The sequence below is a fragment of the Opisthocomus hoazin genome, chromosome 10 (genome assembly GCF_030867145.1).
Source record: "Opisthocomus hoazin isolate bOpiHoa1 chromosome 10, bOpiHoa1.hap1, whole genome shotgun sequence".
Classification (NCBI taxonomy): Eukaryota; Metazoa; Chordata; class Aves; order Opisthocomiformes; family Opisthocomidae; genus Opisthocomus; species Opisthocomus hoazin.
The window spans coordinates 17,032,656-17,047,091 of NC_134423.1; the positions used below are offsets into that span (position 1 = coordinate 17,032,656).

The 14,436-nt window shown below is 39.7% G+C and overlaps 1 protein-coding gene across 1 annotated transcript in view; it reads right to left on the reverse strand.

The window, feature by feature from the left end:
- Positions 1-14,436, reverse strand: part of MYZAP (myocardial zonula adherens protein) — a 69,921-nt gene that overhangs the window by 12,483 nt on the left and 43,002 nt on the right. The window contains exons 11-12 of the mRNA XM_075431411.1: positions 11,304-11,387; positions 10,784-10,884 (exon numbers count right to left, since the gene is read on the reverse strand). Of these exons, the coding sequence (XP_075287526.1) occupies positions 10,784-10,884; positions 11,304-11,387 (185 nt within the window). The remainder of the gene's footprint in view (positions 1-10,783; positions 10,885-11,303; positions 11,388-14,436) is intronic.

Below are 14,436 nucleotides of genomic sequence, written 5' to 3' on the forward strand. Positions count from 1 at the left end.
CGGGGCCTGCCTTGTTCGGAACGCGAAGGCGACGGGATTCCCAGGGTGCGGAGGCCGGGGCGGGGCTCGGCGCCGAGCGCGAGGGACTGGCGGCGCTGGTCGGCGGGCGTTTGCTCGCGGTCGGCTCCAGTAGAAACAATTAAAGTTTCTACATTAATTATGTTGCATTTCCATTGACGAACGTCATGCCATCTCCATGCGTTTGAGTGGCTTTGAGCAGAGCATCGATTCCCATTTAGGACTCAAGGTTTATTTTTCAGAGGTTTGTTAAAAGTTTTCCTCATGTGGCATTTATTTTTTTAACACGTGTATGTGTGACGCAGAGGCTGACTATGGAAATTCAGACCGTAATGTGACGTCGGCCGCTTACTCCGAGCTTTCCTAACGGGTGCAAGTGCCATGGGCTTTAGTCAGCCTTTTAAAGCTGATCCCAGTGGAGGTTTCTTGATCCAAGTAACAGTGAAGAAACGCGTTTCTCAGAGATTGTTAGAACAGTTGTTTTACGGACAGGATGAGTGGAGGGCCTACCCCAGAGGGATTGGAGGAGGAAGCGTTTTTCAAATGGCTGCCCGCCCCTTTGTTTGCTCAGCTGGACGGTGACTGGGAAGGCTGAGGGCCAGGGGAAATGAGATTAATCAAGTAGGCAGCTACCCGTGGAAAAAAATACCGTGATCGGGGTGAGAAAAGCCAAGTTAAGTGACTAGTTGAAGAAACCATTTCACTGTCTGTTCTGCACAACCTGGATCACCTCCCGCAGAAAATCCCTCGGGGAGTTTTCCCAAAGAGTTCAGGGAAGAGGAAACCACAGAGTTTTTCTCACCAGGAGATCACCCACTGTTAGACACAAGTTTTCTGAATTGCTGCCTCTGCAATGCTCGCCTGAGTTACGCCATCTATGTAACATTGCTGCGTCTTGAAAGAAGGAGCACTTCATCGTGCTGTTTTAGCTTCCTTCTGTGCAGACTGGAGACGGGGGAAGGCTGGGCATGGAAGCGGAGCACCGCTGCTGCCCGCGTGGAAGCGAGAGTCTAGAAGGAAGAGTCTCGTATAGACCGCTGCTCTGCACTTATGGGATGATGGCTCATCTCAGTTCAAGTGCTGTTATTACATGTACAGAAAAGTAATGCTGGTATGTACAGCTTACACACTAAACTGCATAAACACAGAAAAATAGAGCAAAAATGGAGACAGTAAAATCCTAATAACATGACTGCTGCGAATCACAACTGATCATTCTGTAGCCTCACTCAGAGTACTATTCACCAAGTCTATATTTGTCCGAGGTCATGGGGAAGGAATATTGTTCATCTTCACAGTCTGGGGGTGTTTTTTGGAATACCATAGACTGTTTGCACATAACACACAGTTCCAGAATGATGAACAAAGAGCTGAAATTTGGAAGGTGCTGGAATAAATATGTTCTTGTTTATGGAGATATGGGCAGCACCCAGATACAAAGCAATCTAGATAGTAACAATTCAGATGCAAACACAAAGAAGGAACAGATTTAAGCTTTCTTAGTCAAGGAGCAGAATTATGGAGCACTTGTTGGACTGAGGAAAATTATATACTTAGGCATTTCTTGCCCTGGGTTGAAATACAGGTGTGTAGGAAAATCACTAGCTACGCTCTGAGCATGAGTAATCACCAACCAGAAACACCTACTGCAAGTTTAGTCTGAGGACTTTGCTCTTGCTTCTCTTAGGAGACTGACACACTGTCATTATTTGCAGTAATATTTATTTTGTATCATTTTCTTGAATATTTTGATCAGCATTCATGTGAGCTAAACATATAAAAAAACTGGGCATTTTATTATATGTTACATAACAGGCTTTCCTGTGTTTCTCACTTAGGCTGTAATCTCAAGAGCTATTGTTAGATACAGTTTTCAGTCACTCTGTTATCTAGAGATAACATTAGAATGTAATTTATTCTGCAACAGCATGGCTGGAATTACTGTGCAATTTAGTATTATTTCTATGAGAAAATTAAATTCTTAGAATGACCATGAAGAAGAAAATGAGGTATACTAACAGAAAACAATAAACCGCATGAAAAAAACCAACTCAAAGCAAGGTGTGACTCAGGAGTATTCATCTTCGTACACAGTATAGCTAAAAAGAAAGGTATTCAACTAACTAACTAACTTATTCTAGCATAGATTTTTTTAAATAGATTACACCACAGAATCACAGAATGGTGGGGGTTGGAAGGGACCTCTGTGGGTCATCTAGTCCAACACCCCTGCCAAAGCAGGGTCACCTACAGTAGGCTGCACAGGACCTTGTCCAGGCGGATCTTGAATATCTCCAGAGAAGGAGACTCCACAACCTCCCTGGGCAGCCTGTTCCAGTGCTCCGTCACCCTCAGAGGGAAGAAGTTCTTCCTCATGTTCAGGTGGAACTTCCTGTGCCTCAGTTTGTGCCCATTGCCCCTTGTCCTGTCACTGGGCACCACTGAAAGAGTCTGGCCCCATCCTCCTGACACCCACCCTTGAGATATTTATAAGCATTTATAAGATCCCCTCGCAGCCTTCTCTTCTTCAGGCTGAACAAGCCCAGCTGCCCCAGCTGTTCCTCATAGGACAGATGCTCCAGTCCCCTAATATCTTTGTGGCCTTCCTCTGGACTCTCTCCAGTAGCTCCTCATCTTTCTTGAACTGGGGAGCCCAGAACTGGACACAGTACTCCAGATGGGGCCTCACTAGGGCAGAGTACAGGGGGAGGAGAACCTCCCTCAACCTGCTTGCCACACTCTTCTTAATGCACCCCAGGATCCCGTTGGCCTTCTTGGCAGCCAGGGCACACTGCTGGCTCTTGGTTAATCTGTCATCCACCAGGACACCCAGGTCCCTCTCCGCAGAGCTGCTCTCCAGCAGGTCCGCCCCAAGCCTGTACTGATGCATGGGGTTGTTCCTCCCCAGGTGCAGGACCCTGCATTTGCCCTTGTTGAACATCATCAGGTTCCTCTCTACCCAGCTTTCCAGCCTGTCCAGGTCCTGCTGAATGGCAGCACAGTCTTTCAGTGTATCAGCCACCCCTCCCAGTTTTGTGTCATCAGCAAACTTGCTGAGGGTACATTCTAACTCTTCATCCAGGTCGTTGATGAAGTTGTTAAACAAGACTGGGCCCAGTACTGACCCCTGGGGGACACCACTAGTTACCGGCCTCCAACTAGACTCAGCGCCGCTGATGACAACCCTCTAAGCTCTGCCATTCAGCCAGTTCTCAATCCACCTCACTGACCACTCATCCAGCCCACACTTCCTGAGCTTCCCTAGGAGGATGTTATGGGAGACAGTATCAAAAGCCTTGCTGAAGTTGAGGTAGACAACAGCCACTTCTCTCCCTTCATCTACCCAGCCAGTAGAAAGCTATCAGATTGGTCAAGCATGATTTCCCCTTGGTGAATCCATGCTGACTACTCCTGATAACCTTCTTTTCCTCCACTTGCTTGATGATGACCTCCAGGATAAGCTGCCTCATCACCTTTCCTGGGATGGAGGTAAAGCTGACCGGCCTGTAGTTCCCTGAGTCCTCCTTCTTGCCCTTTTTGAAGATTGGAGTGACATTTGCCTTTCTCCAGTCCTCGGGCACCTCTCCTGTCCTCCAGGACCTCTCAAAGATGATGGAGAGTGGCTCAGCAATGACATCCGCCAGCTCCCTCAGCACTCGTGGGTGCATTCCATCGGGGCCCATGGATTTGTGGGAGTCCAGATTGCTAAAGCGATCTTTCATACAGTCCTCCTCGACCAAGGGAGGGTCATCCTTTCTGCAGGCTTCCTCTCTTACCTCCAGGGCCTGGGATTCCTGAGGGCCATTACACCAGTTACAACGAACGTTGCAACAGACATTTGTGTCTGAATTTTTAGTATTTCTGTTTTATCAATGCCAGTTACGACTAAGCTGATGTATTCTAGTCATATGATATTTTGGGGGAGATGGCCATAAAGTACAACTGACTGAATTTTTTCAGGTGGAAGGATCTCCTATCAGAAATATCCGAGTCTGCCCAAAATTGGTATTAAAAGTAAAACTAACACTCTTGTTTCTTTTATGTTTAAGGTATCATTTCCATTGCCCTTTTCTCCTTTCTTCAACTTTATAAATACATCAGTGTGACTCTTACTTCTTTTCACTAAGAAAATAGGCAAAAGAGACTTTTGAAAGTAGGTGTTCAGGGGGAAAAAACTACTTTTACAGTTTGTCTGCTCTTAGGTAGAAATACTGAATGGCAGGAGCAGAGGAATCAAGCCACATGTACAAAATAAACCACCCCAAAATAACAGAAAAATAGTATGAAAATTTGAAATTAAAATGAATCATTTAAATTTCATTTTAAAAAAAATTAATCAGCATGATGCACCTTTGAAATAATTCATTTTATTTTCCTTAATTTAAGGAAAATAACTCCTCCCTTAACCTTATTTCTCTAAAAAAGCCCCAAACACTTTAAAAGCAATCCTATATATGCTTATATCTATCAACATAATGGTTTACATATGGGAAGCAACGGTCAGATTATTGTAGTACGGCTACGCACACACACCTTTGCAGAATATTGTAACCTCACAGACGTTCATTTCTACATATTTTCTTTAATCCACCAGGTCCCTTTTTCCTTTGAAAGTTTTCACATACTTTAAGTTGTAGATGGCGGCTATCCCTTTGTTTCCCTGTATTCCTTCTGTGTTCTAGTGCTTGAGGTAGGGCTGGAAGGGCCTTAACTCATCAGGTCTCTTAAGCATGTCTCTTCTTTTACACTTGCAAATAGCCCCAGGTGCTGAATGGGAATGAAATAAAATGTAAGCGGAATGAAACTCTCAGCATATAAGTCTCCATTCTATGAAGCAGGCAGTTCCTGTACAGAATTACAGACTTAACAATGCAGAGAGAACTTAGGTCTTACTTATTTGCTCATCTGTCCATGTCTAAGTCTTCAGATGTCAAAAGAAGGGTTGAAAGCCTCTCCGAAAAGCATTAGTATCCAGCTCCCAGAACCCGATGTTGTAGGTTCATCACTGAGCATTGTTGATCTCAACAAGATTTTACGAGGTCCTTTTGGCAATCTGTACTGAATACACGCACACAGGGAAGCAGTACTCAAGTAAAAACCTTCACATTCTTCAGCTGAGCATTGCAAACCAGGAACACTGTGACTGTCGTGTTTGCATGAACTCTTCTTATTTAGTTGACATGTAGATTGTTTCATTGTGACACTCTTTAAAGATAAATCTCTATTATCAGTGAGTGGATATAAACTGTACAGAAGGATGGGCCACGGTCATCCGAATCTCATCATGCTGAAGCCTGAAGAGTGTCATCCCAGATGTACTCAGATGTTATCTGTGGGATCTGAAGTTTTGGGATTTTTTTTTCCAAAAGCTGCACTGCCCAGTTCTTGTTTATTCTATGCAAGTCAATAGTTCTTTATTTCATAAAAGAGTTCATCTACTTTTGTTACTTGGCTTTGAGAAGAGTCTTTAGTCTTTAGCAAGGGTGTGTCTTCCTGTTCTCAAGAGCCTGTCTGCCAAAGGAAACACTGACAAGAACGTCAAGGCTCCAGAGGAACCGCTTTTGCACTCATACATGTTTTGAACAAACAAGATTGTGTAGAGTAAGAGTTTGCAAGGTTTTAAGGTAAGTTTATTTCTAAATGAATGTTGACACAACAGAATAGAAAGTTTCAATACAGTATTTATTGCAATTTATCCTTTTCAACTCCTACATACAGAACGTATTAAAAGCATACAACATAACTGCATTATTTATACACCATATATGAAAACCGTATCCCAAAATACTTTCCAGAGTATCTGGAATAAATCACAGGAGAATACTTGTTATGATACAGTACAAATGTAGTACATTGTACTGTGTACAGTACAATTTGTATTTAATGCACTTTCTGAGACATATCTATATGGCTTTTATTGATGTTTACAGAAATCTTACTAGTTTCTAATGTGGTAGTATGAATTAACCCAATCTCAAATTGACAAAATTTATAGTGAAGTGTTACAGTCTTTTCAGTCAGATTTGTTATTATCTATGCTAATATACATTGCTGCTGATTTGACTGGAAAGCTCTACATTGTCATGTAACACAATTATATAAATACTGTTCCTCTCCTGTTCTTCACAGTTACCAAATTTAGATGAGTAATCCAATCAAATGATGGTCATCCAGTTCACTGCATGTCAAAATGCTCTTCTAGCATAGACTTCAATCCTTATTTGTTTTAGAAAAAAAAAAAAAATCATCAGTCAAGACAGAATTTACATAGAAAACTTCTACAGGAAAAAAATCAATGCTTAGCTGCAGTCTTGGTAAAGTCTTGAGCAGGTGATCATCATTTTTCAAGAGCTAAAATAGCTTGCAGTATTTTCAGAAGAGATCCTCAGGAGTGTATGAAAAGTAGAATGAAGATCCTTTTGTGTCAGAACAGCATTTTGATACTTCATCCTGCTCTCTCCTACCATTCACTGAGCACCTCACAGTCATCAGTTTCTGTTTTCTGAATTCTGACCAAAACCAGAGGGATAAAGTATTTTCTTTTTTAAACTTGTCAGTTAATGTATTTTACAAGAACGTACATTTCCTTTATAAATACCACCTTCATCCATTCATCTTAAGTTTGAAGGTAACTGTCACAAACCACGGTTCAGAATTAAATTCCTAAAATATAGAGGGGCACAAAAAATGCTATAAAGGCATTATGAAATGAACTAAAGCTGCACGCCTAATGGACATTAATATGGCCAGTTGGGATCAGTTTTTAGCGTCTTTCTCTTCAGATACTGTCCAAGTATTTGCTGTTACCAGCCAGTAGAGGGAGACAGGATTACACACGTAAAAAACTTGTCCCTGAAATCTGAGTTAGGTCATTACCCATCATCTTTTGGGTTCATCAATATTTAAATGTTTTCTCATTTAGAATTTCACTTCATGATATTAGTTGTTCATAACCATAATTCATTTAGTTATTGATCAAGTTAACTGTTATTTGGGAACATTGCTCGGCAAAACCAGTCTCCCAAATTCACTCAAGCAAGTTTTGATGAACTTCATTTAATCAAAAATACCCTATGCACAGTTAAGACTACAGCTTTTCCATGTGTCAGCTGTGTCCATGTCTTTGGTATTCAGGTACAAGACAATTCCTCTGCTTTGCATAGTGAGAGGGTGCTTTGTCTGAGGACTCTTTTTATAGGGAGCAGACTTCATTCTCGGGGACCACCTCCTCAAGCCCTTTCCCACTCTAGAGGTTTTGCACCTTGAGAAGCTATTTAAGCAAATGTGCGGTATTATGCCTGTTTACTAATGTGACAGCTGGAGGGTCTTCTTTGCCCTTTTGATATCTATGAGATCTTTTGTACTCCCTCATCACATGTGAAGTAAACAGAGCTATTAGAGCTATAAAAACTAACAAAGCTTTTAGAGCTATTAAAACTAACAATGTATTTTTTTATTATTCTTTTTAAAAGAAACGTTGAGCAGCTGTTAATGTTCACAACTTCTATACCAGTGAAGATCACAGGCTTCCTTCACAGAGTAGATAATTTACCTTTTTGTTAATGGCTTTGTTTGCAACTATTTCTTGATTTTTGTGCATAATACAACCCATAATACTGTGTTTGACTTTTTAGAAAGAATGACCATTTTAAGTTCTCAGGAATTGAACAGGTCACAAGTTAAAAAATAGCTTTTGTGCAAACAGAGGATGATCTGAGCACAAAAGCTAGAGAAGCTTGAGCTTCCCATTTTATTTTGTATATGCTTTGATTGTATCAAGTAATTAATGTTCCTGCAAGATACCTGTACCACATCAAAACAGGCTTTATTTAGTAGTTAAACAGCACAGCTACAGAATAAACAAAGTTCTCTAACATATTCAGAAACCCATGAAATAATGCAGGAGTAAGACTTGGATTATGAGGTCAATATTATTATTTTAAATACAACTGTAATGAGTATACTTAATTTGAACAGACAGTACTGAATTTAAGAGCTTGCATTAGACTGAAGATAAAAGCAATCACTTTGTGAAGCCCTGTGGCGAGGTGAATACCTCCTGGGACTGATATTCAATACAACAACAATATTAATCATACAAAACATAAGTTTTTTGTTTTCTATAGCAGTTACTGTAATAAAAATGTCCTTCATTCATGTTAATAGAACTACAAGAAAATATTTGTAATTCATTTTAGTTCACCGAGACTGGGAGATCAAAACAAGATGAAAATAAATATACCCTCTATATATTTAAGTAAGTTCAGTAGTAGATGCAGTCGTTCCTGCTCGTACTTTCAAGTCAAGGATAAGATTTTAAGTGCTTTGGGGAGAGGAAAAAAAAAAAAAAAAAGAGTACTCAAAAATCAAAATCCTGATTCAGGATTACTATTGCTGTACGAATTGCAGGGACTGCTGCAGGTTGCTGTAGGCAAAATTCTGTTTAATGCAAATTCCTTCCTCTAATGGAACAGTAAATAAAAAGTGACAGGGATTTTCCTACACAATTACTACTGAATCTATCACCAGTAGTCACTCTGTCCCATGACTGAGGAAGTGCAAACCAATGCCTCGGTCCAACACAGCAAAATCCATTATAATCTGCTCTATCGCTTATTGTTTTGAGCAACAAACACAACATTCATCTGCACGCATTGGGGGAATTGTTTGAAACAGCCCAGCTGCATCTCTCCCTCCCAGCAAAAGAGTGCTGGTTACAAGTGAACTTATTCCAGGTGAACAGAGCCCTCGACTATACCATGTCTCTGTGACAGACTAATGCCTTCCGCCAGCATAGTTTCAGATACTGCTTCTAGTAGTATTGAAAATAAAATATATTAGAGCTTCATTACACAAACAGAATTACAACACAATTGGAGAAAAAAAACCTGTACAGCTATACAACGCCTTCTTCACAGGCATACGAAGTAACACATTGCACTAGACAGCTTCTAAAGAAGCAATATTGACTGCTGTTTCACTCATCCTGCTTCTTCCATACCCCCCTCACAGTCAGTGTCAGTAGTAACTTCAGATACAAAGTTACTAAAAACCTGCTTTCCTTAGCAAGACTCCATGCTGCTGTTCTTCTCTATGACTTGATAAAAATTTATCTAATCAAGCTGCAAAGGCGCAAGATGTTTGCTCGTATTTAGAAAGCACGTGGACTTGGATGCTCAAGATGTACTGTTCTTTGTGTTAAATTCCAACACTCTCTTGAATGGGGTGTATGTCTTCATTGGCCTTGCGCTTTCAGGAGATCTTCTGTTCTCAGTACTTGTACTGTTAAGGAGACAAGAAAAAGCTCACAGAGTTAATGTCAGAGTATCAGACAGCTGGGCTGGAAATGCCACGGCAATGAACTTGTGCCTTGTTACTGATATTGACGGGCTAAAATAAAACTATTCAGTGTATTTGATGTTCCACATGTCTTTTCTATAATGCCACAGAGAATATTTGACAAAAACTGGCACGTACTAACAAGTTCACATGCAGGCATCTGCTGGAGCTTATATTAGAATGTCTAGCAATGCAGCTACTAGGACTAAGGATCTTGCAACAATAGGGACAGCAATACTATATTTAAGATCATAATTAATTGTGAGGGGTAATTCCATAAAATCTACACTGCACAGAGGTAAATTTCTGTGTAGAGATAAATCTCAAAAATAGGAAAAATATCAGATAAGTAGGGGCTGTGGTTACATACAGAGGGGCCCCAAATGATGTCAAACGACTAAAGAGGAGGATAGCGGAAGAACGCAAGGAACCTAGTTTTGGGACAACATCGAGAGGACAACAAAGAGAGCTTTCTGTTGGCACCCTGAGTGAAAAACACTGTTTTTGAGGTTTCAAAACTCATGCCATTAAAATATGCTGTAAGCTTTAAGTTGGGAAGGAAATTTTAGTTTGTATTGCAGCTTGCTGATTCCATATGCTAATTCACATTCCTCAAACTAAATTATTCAATTTGCAGGGCAGTTAAGATGAACAAGTTTACTTGTTGGTACTAAAAATAGGGTGCAATGGTCCTCCTTACCTTACTGTTTTGGTTTCTGTTTTGCCCTTCCCTGTGGTGACTTGTTGGGGGCAAGATTCAAGTTCAAGTCCATAGCTTTGCTCCCAGGGCTCAGTACAACCCTGCTGCAGTGTTCAGGGCAGAGAAAGGGGAGGAGAAGACGGGGAGGCACAATACCTGGATCTTTACAAGGCCAGGCTCCAGAGCCACTGGCCACCACCGATCAGAGACAACCATCCCAGTGGTAATGTTACCGGGCTGTTTACTGGGCAATCCTCCACCTAGGGCTAAGATATCTCCAGAAACTGCTGCAGCTCTGAACTATTACTGTTGGTGCTACCTGCCCTTTAAAATGGTACTGGATGCATCTCCCGGAACACAGAGAATAAAGCATGCATGAAGCCAGCATTAACCAGCCTCAGGGTAGAGCTGTCCTTTGTCTTCTGCTGCGCTGCCAGCAGACACACTTCATCAATATTTCCCATATTTCACAAAGTCAGATCTCTTGACTTCTAGCTTTACTCCCTGTTTAAATCACGCTACTGTAAATAAGTATTCCCCACGGGTTTGCAATATGTTTGCATCTTAAAAAAAACCAAAAAATCCTGTTCTGTAAGTCACTGAAGTACACTGCACCTAGCAGATGTGCTCTCTCTAACAGTTTCTTAGCGCAATGGCTTACTAATACAGCACCAATAAGGGACATTATGAAGAAGTTTCGTATGAACAAGCAGAAGAAGTAAATACCTGTATGGAAGATCACATCCTACACCAGTATCTCTGGTTTCTATGTTGGTCTTTTGTTGGTTTTCCATTAAGTAGTCCAATTTATCTTGTAATTCTTTATTCTAGAAAGCAGCATTTTTCATCACAGGTTTATTTTATCTAAATTATGTTAATTAAACAAGGAAATAAAATTGCATATTGGCTTTCCCCACAAGAAATAATGTAAAAGTATTTATTGAGAAAATAAAGGAATCCTTACTTCTGAAAAAAAAATGATACCAACAGTTTTATTCAGAAGCTTCTGTTTTAAATAATTATAATACTGTTACAAAATTGTATGTTAAGAAACTCAGCATGAATGTTGAGACTTTGCATTACATACATTCCTCGTGACTGGTGTCAGAAGTTTGATTTCCATGCTGAAGAACAGCAAATACATATAGTAAATATGCATCCAGATAACATCAGGTGACATTGGTTCAAATTTTATTTGGTTTCATAAAATAATCACAATAATATAAACTAAAAGGTAATGCCTTACCTCACATTCTAAGAAAGATATTTTTTCTAAAAGCTGTATTATAAATAATTCCTTTTCTTTTACTTTCTTCTTTAGCATTTCAATCTGTGAAGAAAAATAAAACAAAGACATTTAGTTTAATGGGGATCGGTGGAGGAGGAAAAAGACCACAGAAAGAAAACATTCTTCAGCAACAACTGAATATTTATAGATATTCACAAACTGCTTTAATCCATGGATTAGCTATCATACCGTCCAATTAGGATTGTTTATATAAAGATGATAGATGTATACTAACATGGCTTTTAAGAATTTGTATTTTTCTGGAAGGAGAATGGAAACTCAAACTTTGTCATGTAACAAAGCATGCTAGGGAAAACTCCATCTTTGATTCAAAGGTCTTTACTCTAGTCAATTTCAACTACACCCAAAAATTTGTTGCACATTTGCTGTTTCTTGAAGGTCTGATTTGTTCAGTCATTTCCTGGCATACCAGACTCCTTGAAAAAAAGTGCATTTTCATTTTATACCTAGGGAATGGAAAGAAGTTATTTACAACATTAATGAAAATTAAAATGAAGTTAGCTGCACCAGAAGCATTGCATCTTAATACTGTTCTATATGGAACAGAAAACAATATTCCTTGTATTCTGGGACTTCTGCTGGTCATAGAGCCATACAACAAGAACTTCTGCATTAAATCTTTCTCCGCTACCAGCATAAGCAGGTATGACCAGAGAAACTGGGTATGACCCAAATTTCATACCAGTCCCTTGCTGCTGGCCCAAAGTCATTCTGACTGCGTGGAAATGGCTTTCTAAAGCTCCTAAAGCCACAGTTGTCCTTTTCGATTCTTCTGAACCCTTTGCTTAAAAGCAAGATTTGCTGTGTGATATTCATAGTGTTATCAGCAGTAGTCCAAGGGACCTGTTGACTGGCACAGAGGTCAGTTCCTTTCAGCTGACCCCATTTAGGAGACAATAGCATCTTGTGCAAACAAACTGAATTTTCTCCTTGGACCAAAGGAAAAGTCACTTGTTACTCTCTCTCAGCCCCCGCTGACTACACCTACTAAAATAGCGGCTAATAAAAAGAGAAAAACCGAACAATAGCTACATAACAACTTCAGTTGTTACTGCTTCCCCGGGAGGCAGTTCGGGTTATTACTCACAGCCAGCTGTAGACACACACCACTTCACAAGCTCAGAAGACAAGGTGCTTCCTGTATCTGTAGTTACAGCCTACTTCAGATGCACAAAGCAGTGTCTGAAATATTTCTAAGGAGAATCATCTGAAGTGCACCAAAAGATCAGTTTGAGGGAGAAAAGGGATTCTGCAACATGTTTGCGTGCAGGTAGGAAACTGGGAGAAGATGGATTTCCCACTGTGTTCTGTGCTCATGCAAGTCTTGGCCTACAGCAATAGCAACGAAAGCTAATAGCAGTGGATACTCTTTTTGCTCTCAGCGTTAAATGGTGTCAGGTCAGTGATTTTTCCAATTAAATTTCAGTCCACCTTTCTTGAACAAGCCATTTCAGGTCAGATGACATGAAAGTCAAACCCCCTACTTTCCCCCTATTAAGTCCATGGGAATGTGTCTCTCAACTGAGGTGCTGCAACATCATTAGCTAAACCCCTCCACCTGCTCCACGCCAGCTCTCTAACTAGGCAGAGCTCAGCCAAGAACTTCTGCTCTACCAAACAGTGCATTAGCTAAGGCAATTGTCTCCACAATTCATTAAAGTAAATTAAAGATATTAGAAGTTTCTGATCTTAAGCCTGAAAGCAGAATGAGAAGTAAATCAAGCTAGTAAATGGATAGTCCGCATCACAAATGAAATGCCAGAATCTGCCATGCACTTTTAGTAAGGTCTTTATTATTGTATATATTAAAAAGTGCGCCCCTTAAAACTATGTTAGATGAGGAAAGAAAGATATTCAAACTGCCATCACAGCACTAGAAAAGTGTATCCTGCACATTCCTTCACATTTTAGGGCAAAATGCCGATGGTGAAAAAAACCAGATCCATGTCTGCAGCTTTTTTGTCACAAGAAAACTATAAAAATACCTATGCATAGTAAAGAATAGGTATTTTCTGTAAAACTTCACAGTAAGTGAGGTAGCTTTATTTGGTCAGGTTATTGATTGGCTGTGGGCTTCATTGATGCCTGCTGTAGGTGACCCTGCTTCGGCAGGAGGGTTGGACTAGATGACCCACAGAGGTCCCTTCCAACCCCGAACATTCTGTGATTCTGAGATTCTGTGATACAATTTTAAGGAACAAAAGTATTCATTAGTAAAAAATTTATTGGACTTTTACTAAAGCAAGTTCATTTTGTAGAACAGCCAAACTGAAATCAAGGCAAGCTCAGAATACATTAATATTCCCTGGCAGTCATGTTACATTGATATGCAAGAAAGACCATTTTTAAATACTTGGGTCAAATTTTCCATGCACTCTCACCAGTCACTTTTAAACTCTGTATCTTAAAATCAATTTTGTGAAAGAACATTAACAAACCCCTTCAAAACCACCAGTGTAAAACTTTTCAGAACGTCTGGAAACAGTGATTAGTAGAAATATTCACATCTTGCTAAAAGAGAATGATGAAATACTCAAAGGTACAATAATCAAAATAACAGTAGTACTATCAGCCTCCCAAAAATTTACTGCTAGGTATTGTAACACATTTTAACCAAAACATACAGAACTAAGAAAAAAATGAAGCAAAACAAATGCATAAATTAAAAATGAAAAGCTATAAAACCAACTCAAATTTAACTTAGTTGCCATCATCTTGAGTTATCACATCTCATTGACACAATGATCAGCTGTTACTTGGAAGAGCTAAAATGTCAGCTCCATACAGTAAGTGTTTTCAGCTGAACAGTTACAGAATATGAGTGCTACCATCATCCATCTTTCGCAAAATCAGGTATTTGCTTTTTTTTTTCCTTTTACTTCAAAGTACATGTAAAAACTATCAATGTCATCTAAAACCATTATAATTTCAGTTTTCAAATCACACAAACACAAAGATTGTAGTATTTTCAGAAAATCACAGAACATATTTTGATCTTCATATTTAATTACAACTTTGTTTAATAGTATGACTAAATTAAGTCTGCTATATCTTCACTGGTTCAATAGCT